This window comes from Panulirus ornatus, chromosome 34, assembly GCF_036320965.1.
Source record: "Panulirus ornatus isolate Po-2019 chromosome 34, ASM3632096v1, whole genome shotgun sequence".
In the NCBI taxonomy this organism is placed as follows: Eukaryota; Metazoa; Arthropoda; class Malacostraca; order Decapoda; family Palinuridae; genus Panulirus; species Panulirus ornatus.
In genome coordinates this window covers 5,212,560-5,233,966 of record NC_092257.1, presented here as the reverse complement: position 1 = coordinate 5,233,966, position 21,407 = coordinate 5,212,560, and the positions used below count along the sequence as shown (strand labels likewise).

Sequence of the window (21,407 nt, the reverse complement as noted above, 5' to 3'; positions counted from 1 at the left end):
GCTTATGCTGGGAGCACTAACGGTTTTAGCCGCTTATCCTTGCCAACACCCTCACAACACACACACACACACACACACACTGCTACCACCTCCTCCTCCAGCGGCTGGTCAAATTTACACCCATAAATCACGTATCATATGTGTCAATCGGACGATAATAACTAAATCCTGTGTTTTATAACTGGCAACCCTAAAGCGACTTAGGGTTATTTAAGGGGTGAGGATAGGTCTGGATCGAAACGGTTACGTAAAGCCAACTGCCTCCCCACCCCCACCTTCCCAGACGCTACAGTGATGTAACAGGAAGGAATAGAGGTGGGAGAGGAGGGAGGGGAAGCACCACGTACTTACAGGGAGAGGAAGGAAGGGAAGCACCACGTACTTACAGGGAGAGGAGGGCAGGGAAGCACCACGTACTTACAGGGAGAGGAAGGAAGGGAAGCACCACGTACTTACATACGACTAGAGGCCAGGGATGAAGCATAAAATATAACGGAACAGAGTATCATGACAATACATCATGTGATGAATATGAACAACATGCCAACCTATCCTAATTTTCCTCTCCTAATAACTTTCAAGTCTTACGTATCTGCATTACGTCCAACTGGAGTTATGACTCGTGTCACTTGAAATTTCGGTCGTGTTGTGAGAGATAAGATGGACTCTTGGAAGGGAATTAGTATGAGAAAAGCTAAAATTACGATATCCTAATTGCCACCAGTAAATGATATGTCAAATGCTTTCCATTTCGGTGAGAGATCCTAGGAAACTGCACAGTGGCACCAGATTGTGGCTTAAAGCCTCAAGTCCCGCCCCACAGCCCAGGTGTTGTGACGTCTTACCTATGCTTTCCGGTTTTGATAACGGATGATAGTGTAATGGGGGGCAAGACGAAGACTGTCACACACACACACACACACACACATATATATATATATATATATATATATATATATATATATATATATATATATATATATATATATCTTTTCTTTCTTTTAAACTATTCGCCATTTCCCGCGTTAGCGAGGTAGCGTTAAGAACAGAGGACTGGGCCTTTGTGGAATATCCTCACCTGGCCCCCCCCTCTGTTCCTTCTTTGGGGAAAAAAAAAAAAAAAACGAGAGGGGAGGATTTCCAGTCTCCCGCTCCCTCCCCTTTTAGTCGCCTTCTACGACACGCAGGGAATACGTGGGAAGTATTCTTAATCCCCTATCCCCAGGGATAATATATATATATATATATATATATATATATATATATATATATATATATATATATATATATCCTATCGAGAGAGAGAGAGAGAGAGAGAGAGAGAGAGAGAGAGAGAGAGAGAGAGAGAGAGAGAGAGAGAGAGAGCAGTCCACAGTACAACTCATGTAGAAAACCCCTGCCTTACCTCACACTCCCTGCTATCAATGGCTGTCACAGATAATGGCGTCAATTCAACCACATCCTCTTTTCTGGTCAATTTATATATAATCACAATGACCAGGGAATAGTTACAAACTGCTCCATTAAATTTCACGAAACGGAACTCAATAATTCAAGACTACATTATGAACTCGATCATTCCCCTATTATCAAATATACAATCCTCCTCATCAAAGTAAAATGAGATAATCTTTATACGACAGTATTTAACTCCATTATTCTAATGACGTAAGGTTTTGAACACTCCTCCTCTTCACCTGAGCCTAGCCAAGGTCATCACAACATGACACTGAAATAATATACAAGTTCGTGAAACGACACATCTTTCCTAAAAAAAAAAAAATTCTAAACTGAACATTAAACTTCTAATAAATGTAACAGAAAACAACGATTAAATCTATTGGATAATACTGCTTCTCTTACGAGATCGGTCTGGCATCTCAATGTATTGTCAAATTCCTAAGAGAATATTCTCATCTTAAACCATGAGGAAAACAAAGCAAGGATTCAAGAGATAGTCATGCGCCCTGAAATAACTTCACAAGTGCATGTTACAAATGGAGTCATTCAGAACACGCTTTGTGCGTTTACACGTAATTTCAAAATCGATATTTCAAATTCGTTTTCTCCCAAAACCTACATTCTATTGTAGAGCAAAATGTTACGCAAGATATTCCATTTCTCATTAGTCTATTCGGTAATTACAGTGTTTCATTTAGAGGCGAAATGTCACGCTTTGATCCAGTAACCACACCATGGCATTTTTGCTTCTCCCAATTTAGACGCCCTTTCCCCAGTTTCACCTCATCCTCCCCATTTCAGTTCATCCTCAACTCCTCCTCCCCCATTTCAGCTCATCCTCAACTCCTCCTCCCCCATTTCAGCTCATCCTCAACTCCTCCTCCCCCATTTCAGCTCATCCTCAACTCCTTCCCCAGTTTCAGCTCATCCTTAATTCCTCCTCCCCCATTTCAGCTCATCCTCAACTCCTCCTCCCCCATTTCAGCTCATCCTCAACTCCTCCTCCCCCATTTCAGCTCATCCTCAACTCCTCCTCGCCCATTTCAGCTCATTGTGATCCTCCTCCACACCCACCATCCCTGCTGCACCTGCCCCCGACCGACAGTCACAAGTGAATGATGCAAGATAATTCTACCTTGCACAATGGCAGGGATCTACATCTACCCACAACCACCTACATCTACTAATAACCTCCTTCCTGTTTATACCAACATAATGACGGCTCTTTCCCATGAACTAAAATACGAGAGATGATCATGGTTTTGTAGAAATAACGACAAAAATCGAACCTACAAACATCGAGCATATACATCATGCCACGTCCCATGTCCGAATTCTCGTAAACAAGATATTCTAATACGAATTCTTACGGTCACATAATCATAATCGAGTAATTAAGGTTAACCTATTAGGTCAAGATTATCTAAATACCATTAGTCTGTACAATGCACTGTGCAACTTAACGAGGTTTGTATATGCGGGTTCGTAACGACCGAACGACTAGAACAATTCTACCATCATGACGAGCAGCTTTGTTTTTAAATGCCACGTAAATAGACATCCACTCGAGCAAACACGAAACATACAAAAGTCAAAGTTCTAATACATGATTTAAAGGAATTTTAACAAAAAACAAGAAGTTACTCTTGAACAACAACACACGTCTTACGGTAATCTTATGTCAACGTTCATGGTTCCCAAGCGAACAACTGTTGCGACTTTGTTTACATTTTACCTAAACAGTCCTAACAGCACCATTCGGTAATTAATCAACCAATTGCAGTTGTTCTTGAAACAATACTCACCTCATTGCCACAGGAGCAGAGGTTCGCTTGAACCAAAGTCTGTAAAATACATATTCATGACTCAAGTGCAACAGGTAGATGTGAGACCATTCTATATATATAAATAACAAGGTAAACTAACGGGTTTGTGTGTGTGTGTGTGTGTGTGTGTGTGTGTGTGTGTGTGTGTGTGTATGCAGTTATATATATACAGTAGATAAACAGACATGCAAAGCCAGTAGTTAAATCTTAATTCTATCATTAAATTCCTCCTTCCTTGCCTTCCATTAAATTCCTTTGTCAGTGACACAACAGGAGGAAAAAAATGTTTTATGATCGTACAACAAACTAGGAAAAATAAATGACTGGGTGAATTTCTAATGAAAAGTTTTTGACCTCCTGTTGTTCTTGTACAGACATGATAACAATGAAGAACATATCTGTTCTCACATACCTTGCATTAAGAACGAGTTGCACCTCCTCAACACCTTCATAACAGGCGAACAAATCGTCATGGTATTTTCGTCGTCCTGTGACAAATCTACGATGCCATTTGCCGTAACAATCATACTGTTCCCCTGCACAACACTTATGAACTCGTACAGTCCGACCGCTGTGGGTGATAATGGTTTAGAATTATCAACAAAAAATAGGGCTTATCCCAGTCAAGATGGGAGGAGCGGTAAGTGGCTTGGACTTTACCTCTCTACCTATAGTTCAACACTGGCGGTCGGCTCAGCTGAGCAACTCAGCCTCAGCTGTCAGGCGCAGGCCAGCCTAACAGCACAGCTGCGCGCGTTTAATGGACTGCGCTGCCAGGCTACACCAGGAGGGAGACTGTCATGGTTCCTCCACGAAATGTATTCTACACTAAGTCCTTTTTAAGTGTAGGTAGACAATTTACATACCTAACGCCTTGATTGCTGTGGTAAATATACCTGTCTTTACAAGTGTTACAGCAAAGGCAATGTCAAAGTCAAAACTTTAAAAATAAAATGAATTCCTAAATGCTTCATCGGTATTTCTTATCTCCCTTCTCCCTGCACCTTGAACTGGGAGATGAGGCAATATAACCATTCGATTACATGATAACTACCAAGTTAAATATCGACCAACTTACCTTCTCTTACTGAAAATGAGAATTGGTTAATGTTTACATTAAGTTTCAGGTGCTGTGGATATGTAAATATTGCAAAAAAGACATAAAACCATACCATGAAATTCAACCCAACCCACACGTCATCAAAACTGGCGAATTGCTACAAGAGTAAGACTGGTTTAGGCTTTTTACGCTGGTGTATGAAACAATCTGAAAAGCGTCAATGATTCTGGGAAACAAGAACATAACAGGCACGAGATGGTATTCCAGTTTGAACTGGAATCCTTAGTGCCAGTTACATCTGGATCGCTCCTCAGACGAAAACGGAAAGTCTTTCTTCATATTAAACTGGAACACTTTTTTATTTCAAATGAATGAAACCTTTCATCAGTATACCAATGTGACGTAAAAAAAAAAATTATATTCAATGGAAACGTTACAGGCATAACAGAATACTACCAAATATAAGCAAAACCATAAAAGAAATCATACAAGTGCGAAAATAAACGCGACACGTCGGATTCCACGTTGTACTTACAAATAATTTGTATGTTGATACTTATTCGCCGTTTCCCTCGTTAGCGAGGTAGCGACAGGAACAAGCCACATTCGCTCACGTCTACTCTCTATTTGTCATGTTCAATACAACGGAATCAAACAGTTCTCTATCCACAGCCAGTCCCTACATACCATTCCGTGGATTCTTACGGCTGATTCATATTACTTGAGTCCACTCACAGCACGTCGTCCCCTGTATACCACGCCGATCCAATTCGCTCTAACCCATGCACGCCTTTACCTGATTACGTAATCAGGCCCCGGTAATTCAAAATCTTTTCCACTCCATCCTTCCGTCTCAAATTTGGTCTCTCCATTCTCTTTGTCGTATAACTACTTGTTCTAACTACTTGTCCTTGTTCGTAAACTACTAATTTCGAACACATTCTCTTACAAATTAACTGTTGCACTTCGAGTCATGTTTTGTTTTTGTGCTACATATATTTTGATGTGAAACAATGTGTGGTGTGAGGTGGTTTGATCGAGTAAGTAACGTAAGGGTAAGAGAGATGTGTGGAAATAAAAAGAGCGTGGTTGAGAGAGCAGAAGAGGGTGTTTTGAAATGGTTTGGGCACATGGAGAGAATGAGTGAGGAAAGATTGACCAAGAGGATATATGTGTCGGAGGTGGAGGGAACGAGGAGAAGAGGGAGACCAAATTGGAGGTGGAAAGATGGAGTGAAAAGGATTTTGTGTGATCGGGGCCTGAACATGCAGGAGGGTGAAAGGAGGGCAAGGAATAGAGTGAATTGGAGCGATGTGGTATACAGGGGTTGACGTGCTGTCAGTGGATTGAATCAAGGCATGTGAAGCGTCCGGGGTAAACCATGGAAAGCTGTGTAGGTATGTATATTTGCGTGTGTGGACGTGTGTATGTACATGTGTATGGGGGGGGGGGGGGGTTGGGCCATTTCTTTCGTCTGTTTCCTTGCGCTACCTCGCAAACGCGGGAGACAGCGACAAAGTATAAAAAAAAAAAAAAAATATTCTGATGTCTTTACACGTCGTTTATAATTCCTATATTTCGGAAAGAGATCACTCTTGTTGCCCATGTCAGGCATGTGTGTGTGTGTGTGTGTGTGTGTGTGGATAAATATACAAGGATAAGAGACGGGGCCATATTAACATAAAACTCCCTTATCGTAACAAATGTATATAGGAATCATGCATAGCCTCACCTAGTTAAGTAGCCTATCCATTTATCGACCAGTCCCGCAGGAAGGATGAACATCTGGGTTTGGTGTGGACCGTTTCCCGTGCCGGCCGGTGCTGACTTATGGTCAGTAACGTTAACTAGTGCACCACAGACACCCATACCTGCTGGACTCCGCCTGTTCGCGGTAACGCCACGAGTTGAAAAAGCATCTTGGGCGAGGCTGTGCCACATCAGCGGATGTCGTTATCTTAGCCAAAAAGGCGCCCATTGAAACGTTTGCTTTATCTGTTGTATTAAATAAAGTCTTAGAATCCTCCGCGCTGGGCAATGTACTCTGTGCTCATCATGTATTTCGTAAGACGCTCATTGTCGAGTTACGTTTGTTTTAAAAAACGTCAGAACTGGAAATAGATAATCTAGTTATCGATAGGAAGTGTATATAATATGATATAATATGAGAATCATTCTTTTTATTTAATCTAGGAGCCTAAAATTCATTCGTTTGGCTCTTCAGATTTCATGGCCCTGGGAAGTACAGGGACATACTTTGTAGTTCAATACATATAACTTTGCTAACTAATGCAACCTGCCACTGAGAAATCGGGTGTGGGCGGCCGGTTTGTTTAGAAATATTAATATCCTTATTCTAAATGAAACTGAAATAATATAGTGACTTTAATCGCCTAACTTTACGAGAAAATAGAATTGATGCAAACCCATCCAAGGCTAATGTAACTTAGGTTACGTCTGGTATGGTCGTTTCAAATTAAATGTGTCAACGACAGTAGTCTTTTCCCAACTATTAATAGTTGGGAAAACTGAAAGCTGATAACCAATTTAGCGAGTGAGAATGTAATCTCCCTTGTTGGCCATAAATTCTGGTGAAATGTATATTTCGACGACCCTTACAGTTTAGCTACTTGTGTAACGTATAAATTTACGCCGTAATATATATTTTCGATAGATATGTGAAGGCAAACGTTGGTTAGGGTATAACTATTTGCTATTCCAATGAACGCGGAGAGATGATAAATATTGGCTCGTACTTAATATTTATTATCGTTGATTCTCCCCCTAAAAGAGGCAGCTCCCGTCCATTTTACATACTCGTCGTATTTGCTTAAAGCGTCCCTATGGTGAAAGCCAAGATAGATAGATAGATAATTTGTAATGTACGTACATCTTTAATTATTATTGGTATGTTCCCTTGTCCACGATATGGAATCTCTACTCCCTTACTGGTCTATCATTACGTTTTCAATCCTAATATTTCTCTAGAAATACCAATTTGGAGGATATCACCGTAATGCTTAAAGGTCTTTCTTTTCCCCCTTGGTTATTGCTGTCTTATCTCACCGCATTCACGGCCATGGACAATAAATCCTGCTTCGTTTGGGAAATAATACCGTTCCTGGTTGGCTCGGTTGAGCTAATCGAACAAGGATCCACCATTGCCCAACCTGGGTGGATTATCCCCGACTCGCAATGACCCCTTGACTTTTAGATGGTCTGCGATACTTGATACGAGACTACGTGGAGATCCCAGCAATGCAGGTTCTCCCAACATACTATAGTCCCTCATCCTAACCAGACCCAGCAAACCTTATGTTGATGACAAACGTATAACCTTATATTCTTCTCCCAGTGAGAGTGAGAAATCTGAATCCCAGTCTCCTTAACCAGATAATTTCTCCATCAGATAATCTTCAAGACGATTGAGTTATTATTTAAGCTTATCGACTACTAGAGTCTAGTAAGGCCGTGAAGGTTAAGATGTATATATATATATATATATATATATATATATATATATATATATATATATATATATATATATATATATAATTATCAATCGGATATTCTGAACACCATTTTCGGGTGTTTAAGTTAAGATCTCTCTATTCTCACTCACAATTACTATCCTCTCATCTCCCCCAGACTGACTTACCTCTCTTATCTCAGTGGTTAACAAACCTCTCCTCTTTCTCGTATTAATTACAAATCTCTCTCCATACCATAAACTTATCTCTTTTAAACAAACGTTCAGTATCTTCCGGGCTAACAAACCTCTCCATTCTTTCCTCGACTGAATAAAAATGACCTCCCCTCTCCCTCAGCTAACCTCCCCCCTCCCTCAGCTAATCTCACCCCTTTCCCTCAGCTAACAAACTGTTCTCTCCCTGGCCAACAAACCCCACCCCCTCCCACAAACGAACCTAACTTCTCTCTTTTGACCTTGTGAAATGGAATACTTCAGAAGCAAGAATTTGTATCAGCGCTCACAATCATGCATGATTTGACCTGGATGACATCTTCCACGAAACATGTATACTTTCGGTTTAAGAGTGTTTTGCTGTCTTAGCGAAATCATATTACAACTCATGTATATAGATCTCAGCTTCCGAACTTCACTAAAATGCTAGGGAAGGCGTCATACACTATGGAGAGACTACCTACCTATTTCTCTATAAGTAATTACAACGAAATTTTGCCATTAAGCAGGACAAGTACGTGACGCTGATGACCGTAGGAACATCGAGTTACCAATACCGAGTTGTGCGAGTTACGCGTTGTCAGGTGATATGTGTGAGATAGAAATTGTGGATTTGAATGCCATCAACCAAAGTGGACTTGGGCAAACAAAAGAGACAACAACTAAGGTCAAATGGAGTGTGAGTTTGATAGCCATTGAAGTTGTGGCTCGCCGTACCAACGTCACAACCCTCCCGAGACCCCGGCGCGTAATAGCGGTATTAATACCTCACCTTCCTGATTGGTGGCTGCTCACCACCTACTCAGAGAGAGAGAGAGAGAGAGAGAGAGAGAGAGAGAGAGAGAGAGAGAGCACACTCCATATTCCCTTCTATCTCCCCGTCTCTCATGTTAATTTTTTTTTCCTTTTTCCCCACTCCCACAACCTCACTACTGACGTCAAAGCAGCTAACCCTCAGGCGAATAAAACCGGATTCTAAGTTCATCACTTCAAATAATAATGTACGTAAAATAAAATATATTTTGTACACAATATGCTTTTTCAAATATATGCCGGCATCTAAATATACTTACACAGAGAAATCAGCACACACACTCACACAAAGACACACGTTTGTATGCTGTACGCTCTAAGAACGTGTCCATGACAAGAATCAAAATTCCTGCAGTCTGTTTGTGCATAACTGAAATCCCCATTATTAATACTTTCTCATCCTTGAGAAGTTGGTAATTTACTGGTTCACGAACCATCCTGGTAATTCCTTCATTGTTATCATTGTATGTATTCTCTGGATCACCCTTTTACTGCATAATTTGCTAGCAATGCCGACTTTATATGACCAAAAATTTCATTATCAAAAACAAAATATCTCTAAAATACTATATAGGAATAAAATCTTAGAATTGAAAAAAAATCAAATTTGTTGAAAACAATTCATCAGTATAGGAGTAAGTGTGAGCAAAATGACTGAATAACAAGACAGGTATGTACCAAAAGATGATTTTGCATCATTTACATATTACCATAATCCGTTAACATCATACTATTAATATTTAGATTATATGGGCATTCCCCTAAAACTCATTTTTCTATGAAATTCAATCATGATCTGACCATTATTCTAACATTTCCAACCTTGAATAACCATGCTGTTTCCTAACCTAGCATTAAATTCTTTAAAACAATATCAAACATTGGAAACTTCAGTTTATAGAGAGAAAATCTGTAAAACTGATTGCAAATGTTTTAAATATATGATAGTTAAAATAAGCAAATGACTGAATATGAAGCCAAATGTATTACAAGAGCATGAGTATGCATTATCCATTTATATAAATATTATCAGGATTTATAGATATTTGCTATAAATCACTACAAGAAAATCACATATGTGTTAAAATTACCATTTGTATCATCCAACTTGATGCTTGAAATATCTCATCTGTCCCCTGTTCTGTAATATTTCCTCCTTTGACTCATGATGTAGGAAAATCTAGGAATGAAAAAGGTAAAATAAATGAGCTAAACAATTTCTAGCAACATCTCATACTTACATCCAGTCACTTTGATATCTTTATATGATCAGGTCCATTATATAATACCCTCCTATATGGCACATCATGCTGTTATTGTTCATATTAACACCCAAATCATGGTGAAAATACAGGGTAAATATGTAATGAGTTGTTAGATTGAGGGTGGATCAGTTATTTATATATATTCTTAATTACTGATGTCACTAATGGACTGGTAGCACACTACACAGTTTGGCTGGCATTCTAAAGGCCATATAAGATGTAGCACTTTATGTAATGTAGGAGAAAATCGTGGATGCCAAGGTTAACTTGCAAAACAGTAGCACAGCCTATGTAGCTTTCTAGAGTTAACTCAGATTGCAGTTGGTATGTTCTTAGTAACTGGTGGTCAAGGAACAGGTGATTATTGTACGGCATAGTTCAACTTCTCATTTTGTGAGGGCTATGCTTGTTATAGGACATGTCTAAATGCAGAGACCTTCATGGTTTGTTGTAAGAATGGAGAAAGAAAGAAAAAGCATCAACAGGAGAAAGAAAACATTTTTCTTGGGAAATTTTCCATGGAAACTGCAGTCAAACAATCTACTTATGTTTTTTTTTTTTTTTTTTTTTTTTATACTTTGTCGCTGTCTCCCGCGTTTGCGAGGTAGCGCAAGGAAACAGACGAAAGAAATGGCCCAACCCCCCCCATACACATGTACATACACACGTCCACACACGCAAATATACATACCTACACAGCTTTCCATGGTTTACCCCAGACGCTTCACATGCCTTGATTCAATCCACTGACAGCACGCCAACCCCTGTATACCACATCGCTCCAATTCACTCTATTCCTTGCCCTCCTTTCACCCTCCTGCATGTTCAGGCCCCGATCACACAAAATCCTTTTCACTCCATCTTTCCACCTCCAATTTGGTCTCCCTCTTCTCCTCGTTCCCTCCACCTCCGACACATATATCCTCTTGGTCAATCTTTCCTCACTCATTCTCTCCATGTGCCCAAACCATTTCAAAACACCCTCTTCTGCTCTCTCAACCACGCTCTTTTTATTTCCACACATCTCTCTTACCCTTACGTTACTTACTCGATCAAACCACCTCACACCACACATTGTCCTCAAACATCTCATTTCCAGCACATCCATCCTCCTGCGCACAACTCTATCCACAGCCCACGCCTCGCAACCATACAACATTGTTGGAACTACTATTCCTTCAAACATACCCATTTTTGCTTTCCGGGATAATGTTCTCGACTTCCACACATTTTTCAAGGCTCCCAAAATTTTCGCCCCCTCCCCCACCCTATGATCCACTTCCGCTTCCATGGTTCCATCCGCTGACAGATCCACTCCCAGATATCTAAAACACTTCACTTCCTCCAGCCTCTCACCATTCAAACTCACCTCCCAATTGACTTGACCCTCAACCCTACTGTACCTAATAACCTTGCTCTTATTGACATTTACTCTTAACTTTCTTCTTCCACACACTTTACCAAACTCCGTCACCAGCTTCTGCAGTTTCTCACATGAATCCGCCACCAGCGCTGTATCATCAGCGAACAACAACTGACTCACTTCCCAAGCTCTCTCATCCCCAACAGACTTCATACTTGCCCCTCTTTCCAAAACTCTTGCATTTACCTCCCTAACAACCCCATCCATAAACAAATTAAACAACCATGGAGACATCACACACCCCTGCCACAAACCTACATTCACTGAGAACCAATCACTTTCCTCTCTTCCTACACGTACACATGCCTTACATCCTCGATAAAAACTTTTCACTGCTTCTAACAACTTGCCTCCCACACCATATATTCTTAATACCTTCCACAGAGCATCTCTATCAACTCTATCATATGCCTTCTCCAGATCCATAAATGCTACATACAAATCCATTTGCTTTTCTAAGTATTTCTCACATACATTCTTCAAAGCAAACACCTGATCCACACATCCTCTACCACTTCTGAAACCACACTGCTCTTCCCCAATCTGATGCTCTGTACATGCCTTCACCCTCTCAATCAATACCCTCCCATATAATTTACCAGGAATACTCAACAAACTTATACCTCTGTAATTTGAGCACTCACTCTTATCCCCTTTGCCTTTGTACAATGGCACTATGCAAGCATTCCGCCAATCCTCAGGCACCTCACCATGAGTCATACATACATTAAATAACCTTACCAACCAGTCAACAATACAGTCACCCCCTTTTTTAATAAATTCCACTGCAATACCATCCAAACCTGCTGCCTTGCCGGCTTTCATCTTCCGCAAAGCTTTTACTACCTCTTCTCTGTTTACCAAATCATTTTCCCTAACCCTCTCACTTTGCACACCACCTCGACCCAAATACCCTATATCTGCCACTCTGTCATCAGACACATTCAACAAACCTTCAAAATACTCATTCCATCTCCTTCTCACATCACCACTACTTGTTATCACCTCCCCATTTACGCCCTTTACTGAAGTTCCCATTTGCTCCCTTGTCTTACGCACCCTTGTCTTACGCATCTACTTATGTATTACTATCAATAGTAACATCTACTATAACCAATAAGATCTCCCTTGGCAGTTCCATCATGTGCAACTACATCAACAGATCAACCTCAGCTATTAAAATAAAGGTTATCTACATCCACCATGACATCAATCTCTTGGTTATGCTTCAATGGGCAAAAATGACCAAGCAATCTACTTCTAGTGATAACACAAATATCTATATGCAGAGTACCTTTTTCCACACCATAGCTGGGTGGTTTAATCAAAATGTAACTTTAACACCTGAAATCACATGAATCACGGCATCACTTATCAAACATGACTCACTGTATCTACTTATTATCTTTTTCTAACACTTAATTGCCTTTCCTTAAGAAGACAGAAATCCAGAGCAAATGAACAATGGATCCATTTGCACACAACCAGTCTCTACCTTTTATGAATATTCATATCCAAAGTAGGAAAAATAAATGACTCATTCTCTGTAGTTGCAAAATTTTATGTAAAGAAATTATGAAAATAATCAAACGTGACTTACAAGTAACCTGTAAAAAGAAAATCTAAAATCACAAATCCAACAGTAATTATTGAAACAATTAAAACAAAAATAGAAGATGGGGTAACCCATTACAACAAAAATAGCTAAATCAATTTTTTCATCAGTGACAAGCAAGATTTCAAGGTATGAATAAATATGTGAATACTGGTAAATCTCTTCCTACAACAGAAATAAAAACTTCAGACCTTTGAGAGGGATTATATGAGGACCTGTATTAGGATTATTTGCCTTATTATTACAAGGTATTTCATAAAAATAATGTATATGGAAGCAACGATTAAGGAACACCATGTAAACTTTGCCTGATATTTCATCTATAAAACCTCAAGTCAGACTCATATTAATACTTACTTCTCAGCCTACATAAAAACTATGTATTTATAACAATATTTGTAATAAAACCTCATAAAAGAAAAAAAGTCCTATACTGTATGTCTTTTAATGTCTGATCAAAGAGTAACAGTATCATCAGTCATCATCCTACAAGAATTACCAAAATGCATCTTGGAATGCCTATCAAGTGGCATCTTCGGAAACCATTAGTTATTAACCTCCTTGCTAATGAGTCACAAGCTGTCTGTAATTCCATTTTTCTTGTTACAAAAAGACTTTCTGTCCAGTCTGAGTAATTTTTGCTCTGTTCTTGATATAGGATTGTAAAAACAAAAAACATTATATGATCCTTCATGAACAAGATCTCACTTGGTTGTAGTATACTGAAAGAAATACCTTTGATGCTTTAACTTTAAAGAATATTCAAATATAAGCTTTGATAGTATATGGACTTAAAAGTAAAATATGCATGCAAATGAATATTCTGCTATAATCATGGGTCAATAATCAGTATAACTTGAGTATTCACTAGCAATAGTATCACTACACAGAGTGTGGTGCAGCTTATACAAAAAAATTATGATTTTCAATAACAGTACAACTATCAGTCTGTTCATTAATGAATACTTGCTATACTGTTATCTTCCTTAAAAAGTATCGTATATCTCATTTGTGCCATTTGGAATTAAATTCTGCATTAATATTACTGCATACATTTCAGCAGCAGCATGATTTTAAACATAAAATGAAGTCTAAGCCTGACTACAAATAAATATACGGTATTCATACGATAAATAAAAATACTACATTGGACACATTCTTAGATCTGTTTACAAATAATTCAAGCATACAAATTTAAATATTTCAGAGTATTTGCAGTGCTTTATCTAAGTATTCTTACAATCTAAAAGAAGTATCTTGTAATGGCATCCTAAATTAAGATTTGTAAAACCTTCAAAAAACTCTTGATATATGTATCACAACATTTAACACATCCTTTACATCTTTTCCTTATGAACATGATGACTGTTTCATCTTTAATTTGTTTCCTAAAAACTTTCCCTACAAATATCCAAAATTAGGTTGCTCATCTGCAATATATGTTAATGTTTTCATCAGATTTATAAGAGAATTTTACTTGAATATACCTATCTGAGAATTTTAGTGACTTTAATTTCATTACCTGCCATTTGCTAAGATGAATTATCAAAATGACTGTATTGCTATAAGTGGTTGGACCATGACTCTACCATCATCACAGTGATACTAGTTAAATTACTGAAATATTATTGTCAAGGTAAAGCTAAAACGGTCATGTAAATGTACCTTGGCGGAAATGTTTTAAGGCCCCAAGGTGTTGAGAATCATCAGAGAACCCATCTTTTTCCATAAAGAGCAAAGAGTTTGAGAAAATATTTAATAAATATCTGTAACTGACACTTAAATGGCACAAGTAATGCAATACTGTTAATAGCAAAGTCTTGCACAGGAATCCAATTGTGCAAGATGAATTTAGGGGGTCAACGATATAGTTGGGACACTGGCCAAAAGGTGAAATTCTGGAAGAGGGTAAAAATAAATGCAAAATGACTAATGTAACAGACTATCAAACAACGTATGTTATATCCTATTTGCACATAATAAGGAAGGAGATTTACTCTTGTAGGGCCACACCTCTTATCCTTGCAATTTTATCATTATGGCTTTGCAGTTTTCCAATGTGACTTACATATACAGGACTTTCTGTTCACTTAACTTGTTCTGTTGCAAGACAAAAGCCTCCTCAGGTCCCTCTGTACAGTTTTCTTTTCTAACTTCCAGTATGCCACTTTGTTCTTGATTCTCTTTTGACATAAGAGAGATATACCATCTTACCTTCACTGTGGAATTCTAGGAAATCACATGAGGTTATTGTCTCTCCTAGTAAGATTATCTTTCAATGTTGGCAGATCAAGGTGCTTCCCACCCCTCTCTATATCACATTCCACATGTGATTCTTAGAGCCCTTTCCAGGAATTCTAAGCGACTCCTCAGGTGCTGCAGAATATCTCAACTTGAGCCAAACTTAGCTTTTCTTATACTTAATTGCTTCTCCTGCCTTACTCAAAAGAACAACGGCCTCATTTGCACATATCCACTCTCTAGTCAATATGTACCAAAATCAGAGCTTACCATTTATAGCCAAGTTCCACACACTACTCTGAGTCAATTGTATGTAAAGTATATCTTCCTATTTTTTGTTGTTAGCTGAGATAGCATAGGCAAGTGAATGCCCTAATCAAGGCAAACTCGGTGCTTTACATATGTATGTATGTATATATATATATTTTATTTATTTTGCTTTGTCGCTGTCTCCCGCGTAAGCAAGGAAGCGCAAGGAAACAGACGAAAGAATGGCCCAACCCACCCACATACACATGTATATACATACACATCCACACATGCAAATATACATACCTATACATCTCAAAGTATACATATATATACACAAACAGACATATACATATATACACATGTACGTAATTCATACCATCTGCCTTTATTCATTCCCATCGCCACCCTGCCACACATGAAATAACAACCCCCTCCCCCCGCATGTGTGTGAAGCAGCACTAGGAAAAGACAACAAAGGCCACATTCGTTCACACTCAGTCTCTAGCTGTCATGTCATAATGCACCGAAACCACAGCTCCCTTTCCACAACCAGGCCCCACAGAACTTTCCATGGTTTACCCCAGATGCTTCACATGCCCTGGTTCAATCCAGTGACAGCACGTCGACCCCGGTATGCCACATCATTCCAATTCACTCTATTCCTTGCACGCCTTTCACCCTCCTGCATGTTCAGGCCCCGATCACTCAAAATCTTTTCCTCTCCATCTTTCCACCTCTAATTTGGTCTCCCACTTCTCCTCGTTCCCTCCACCTCTGACACATATATCCAATTGGTCAATCTTTCCTCACTCATTCTCTCCATGTGACCAAACCATTTCAAAACACCCTCTTCTGCTCTCTCAACCACACTCTTTTTATTACCACACATCTCTCTTACCCTATTATTACTTACTCGATCAAACCACCTCACACCACATAATGTTCTCAAACATCTCATTTCCAGCACATCCACCCTCCTGTGCACAACTCTATCCATAGCCCACGCCTCGCAACCATACAACATTGTTGGAACCACTATTCCTTCAAACATACCCATTTTTGCTTTCCGAGATAATGTTCTCGACTTCCACACATTCTTCAAGCCTCCCAGAATTTTCGCCCCCTCCCCCACCCTATGATTCACTTCCGCTTCCATGGTTCCATCCGCTGCCAAATCCACTCCCAGATATCTAAAACGCTTCACTTCCTCCAGTTTTTCTCCATTCAAACTTACCTCCCAATTGACTTGACCCTCAACCCTACTGTACCTAATTCCTTGCTCTTATTCACATTTACTCTCAAAGTGCGTAAGACAAGAGAGATCAAATGGGAACCGGTGAAGTGGGCTAATGGAGAGGTAATAGCAAGTAGTGGTGATGTGAGAAAGTTGGAGTGAGTATTTTGAAGGTTTGTTGAATGTGTTAAGATGATAGAGTGGCAGATATGGGGTGTTTTGGTCGAGGTGGTGCGTGAAGTGAGAGGGTCAGGGAGAAGGATTTGGTAAACAGAGAAGAGGAAGTGAAAGCTTTGCAGAAGTTGAAGCAAGCAAGGCACCGGGTTTGGATGGTATTGCAGTGGAATTTATTAAAAAAGGGGGTGACTGTGTTGTTGACTGGTTGGTGAGGATATTCAATGTATGTATGGCTCATGGTGAAGTGCCTGAGGATTGGCGGAATGCATACATAGTGCCATTGTACAAAAGCAAAGGGATAAAGGTGAGTGTTCAAATTACAGAGGTATAAGTTTGCTGAGTATTCCTGGGAAATTATATGGGAGGGTACTGACTGACAGGGTGAAGGCATGTACAGAGCATCACATTGGGGAAGAGCAGTGTGGTTCCAGAAGTGGTAGAGGATGTGTGGATCAGGTGTTTACTTTGAAGAATGTATGTGAGAAATACTTAGAAAAACAAATAGATTTGTATGTAGCATTTATGGATCTGGAGAAGGAATATGATAGAGTCGATAGAGATGCTCTGTGGAAGGTATTAAGAGTATATGGTGTGGGAGGCAAGTTGCTAGAAGCAGTGAAAAGTTTTTATTGAGGATGTAAGGCATGTGTACGAGTAGGAAGAGAGAAAAGTGACTGGTTCTCAGTGAATGTCGGTTTGCGGCAGGGGGTGGTTGATGTCTCCATGGTTGCTTAATTTGTTTATGGATGGTGTTGTTAGAGAGGTGAATGCAAGAGTTTTGGAGAGAGGGGCAAGTATGCAGTCTGTTGTGGATGAGAGGGCTTGGGAAGTGAGTCAGCTGTTGTTCACTGATGATACATTACTGGTGGCTGATTTGCGTGAGAAAATGCAGAAGCTGGTGAGTGAATTTGGTAAAGTGGTAAGTTGCTAGAAGCAGTGAAAAGTTTTTATTGAGGATGTAAGGCATGTGTACGAGTAGGAAGAGAGAAAAGTGATTGGTTCTCAGTGAATGTTGGTTTGCGGCAGGGGGTGGTTGATGTCTCCATGGTTGCTTAATTTGTTTATGGATGGTGTTGTTAGGGAGGTGAATGCAAGAGTTTTGGAGAGAGGGGCAAGTATGCAGTCTGTTGTGGATGAGAGGGCTTGGGAAGTGAGTCAGTTGTTGTTCATTGATGATACATTACTGGTGGCTGATTTGCGTGAGAAAATGCAAAAGCTGGTGAGTGAATTTGGTAAAGTGTGTGAAAGAAGAAAGCTGAGAGTAAATGTGAATACGAGCAAGGCTATTAGGTACAGTAGGGTTGAGGGACAAGTCAATTGGGAGGTAAGTCTGAATGGAGAAAAACTGGAGGAAGTGAAGTGTTTTAGATATCTGGGAGTGAATTTGGCATTGGATGGAACCATGGAAGCGGAAGTAAGTCAAAGGGTGGGGGAAGGGGGCGAAAGTTCTGGGAGTGTTGAAAAATGTGTGGAAGGCGAGAACATTATCTCGGAAAGAAAAAAAAAGATAGGTATGCTTGAAGGAATAGTGGTTCCAACAATGTTATATGGTAGCGAGGCATGGGCAATAGATACGGTTGTGCAGAGGAGGGTGGATGTGTTGGAAATGAGATGTTTGAGGACAATATGTGGTGTGAGTTGGTTTGATCGAGTAAGTGGTAATAAAAATAGTGTGGGTGAGAGAGCAGAAGAGGGTGTATTGAAATGGTTTGGTCGCATGGAGAGCATGAGTGAGAAAAGATTGACAAAGAGGATATATGTGTCAAGGTGGAGGGAATGAGAAGAAGTGGGAGACCAAATTGGAGGTGGGAGGATGGAATGAAAAAGATTTTGAGCAATCGTGGTCTGAACATGCAGGAGGGTGAAAGGCATGCAAGGAATAGAGTGAATTGGAATGATGTGGTATACCAGGGTCGACGTGCTGTCAATGAATTGAACCAGGGCATATGAAACGTCTGGGGTAAACCATGGAAAGTTCTGTGGGGCCTGGATGTGGAAAGGGAGCTTTGGTTTCAGTGCATTATACATGACAGCTAGAGACCGAGTGTCTACAAATGTGGCCTTTGTTGTCTTTCCTCGCGCACATGCAGGGGGAGGGGTTTTCATTTCATGTGTGGTGGGGTGGTGATGGGAATGAATATGGGCAGACAGTATGAATTATGTACATGTATATGTCTGTGTGTATATATATATATATATATAGATGTTGAGATGTATAGGTATGTATATTTGTGTGTGTGGAGGTGTATGTATATACATGTGGGTGGGTTGGGCCATTCTTTCATCTGTTTCCTTGTGCTACCTCACTAACGTGGGAGACAGCAACAAAGTATAATAAAATATATATATATATATTTTTTTTTTTTGCTTTGTCGCTGTCTCCCGCATTTGTGAGGTAGTGCAAGGAAACAGACGAAAGAAATGGCCCAACCCACCCCCATACACATGTATATACATACACGTCCACACACGCAAATATACCTACCTATACATCTCAATGTACACATATATATACATACACAGACACATACATATATACCCATGCACACAATTCACACTGTCTGCCTTTATTCATTCCCATCGCCACCTCGCCACACATGGAATACCATCCCCCTCCCCCCTCATGTGTGCGAGGTAGCGCTAGGAAAAGACAACAAAGGCCCCATTCGTTCACACTCAGACTCTAGCTGTCATGCAATAATACCCGAAACCACAGCTCCCTTTCCACATCCAGGCCCCACACAACTTTCCATGGTTTATCCCAGACGCTTCACATGCCCTGATTCAATCCACTGACAGCACGTCAACCCTGGTATACCACATCGATCAAATTCACTCTATTCTTTGCCCTCCTTTCACCCTCCTGCATGTTCAGGCCCCGATCACTCAAAATCTTTTTCTCTCCATCTTTCCACCTCCAATTTGGTCTCCCACTTCTCCTCGTTCCCTCCACCTCCGACACATATATCCTCTTGGTCAATCTTTCCTCACTCATTCTCTCCATGTGCCCAAACCATTTCAAAACACCCTCTTCTGCTCTCTCAACCACGCTCTTTTTATTTCCACACATCTCTCTTACCCTTACATTACTTACTCGATCAAACCACCTCACACCACACAATGTCCTCAAGCATCTCATTTCCAGCACATCCACCCTCCTGCGCACAACTCTATCCATAGCCCACGCCTCGCAACCATACAACATTGTTGGAACCACTATTCCTTCAAACATACCCATTTTTGCTTTCCGAGATAATGTTCTCGACTTCCACACATTCTTCAAGGCTCCCAGGATTTTCGCCCCCTCCCCCACCCTATGATTCACTTCCGCTTCCATGGTTCCATCCGCTGCCAGATCCACTCCCAGATATCTAAAGCACTTTACTTCCTCCAGTTTTTCTCCATTCAAACTTACCTCCCAATTGACTTGACCCTCAACCTCACTGTACCTAATAACCTTGCTCTTATTCACATTTACTCTTAACTTTCTTCTTTCACACACTTTACCAAACTCAGTCACCAGCTTCTGCAGTTTCTCACATGAATCAGCCACCAGCGCTGTATCATATATATATATATATTTTTTTTTTTTTTTTTTTTTTTTTTTTATACTTTGTCGCTGTCTCCCGCGTTTGCGAGGTAGCGCAAGGAAACAGACGAAAGAAATGGCCCAACCCCCCCCCCCATACACATGTACATACACACGTCCACACACGCAAATATACATACCTACACAGCTTTCCATGGTTTACCCCAGACGCTTCACATGCCTTGCTTCAATCCACTGACAGCACGTCAACCCCTGTATACCACATGACTCCAATTCACTCTATTTCTTGCCCTCCTTTCACCCTCCTGCATGTTCAGGCCCCGATCACACAAAATCTTTTTCACTCCATCTTTCCACCTCCAATTTGGTCTCCCTCTTCTCCTCGTTCCCTCCACCTCCGACACATATATCCTCTTGGTCAATCTCTCCTCACTCATTCTCTCCATGTGCCCAAACCATTTCAAAACACCCTCTTCTGCTCTCTCAACCACGCTCTTTTTATTTCCACACATCTCTCTTACCCTTACGTTACTTACTCGATCAAACCACCTCACACCACACATTGTCCTCAAACATCTCATTTCCAGCACATCCATCCTCCTGCGCACATCTCTATCCATAGCCCACGCCTCGCAACCATACAGCATTGTTGGAACCACTATTCCCTCAAACATACCCATTTTTGCTTTCCGAGATAATGTTCTCGACTTCCACACATTTTTCAAGGCTCCCAAAATTTTCGCCCCCTCCCCCACCCTATGATCCACTTCCGCTTCCATGGTTCCAT

The 21,407-nt window shown here is 40.3% G+C and overlaps 1 protein-coding gene across 1 annotated transcript in view; it reads right to left on the bottom strand.

Moving 5' to 3' along the window:
* Nucleotides 1-4,031, bottom strand: part of LOC139759793 (uncharacterized) — an 83,035-nt gene extending 79,004 nt beyond the window's left edge. Inside the window, exon 1 of the mRNA XM_071682258.1 lies at nucleotides 3,700-4,031. Within this exon, the coding sequence (XP_071538359.1) occupies nucleotides 3,700-3,814 (115 nt within the window). The 5' untranslated portion in view covers nucleotides 3,815-4,031. The remainder of the gene's footprint in view (nucleotides 1-3,699) is intronic.
* Between the last annotated feature and the right edge of the window lie 17,376 nt (nucleotides 4,032-21,407).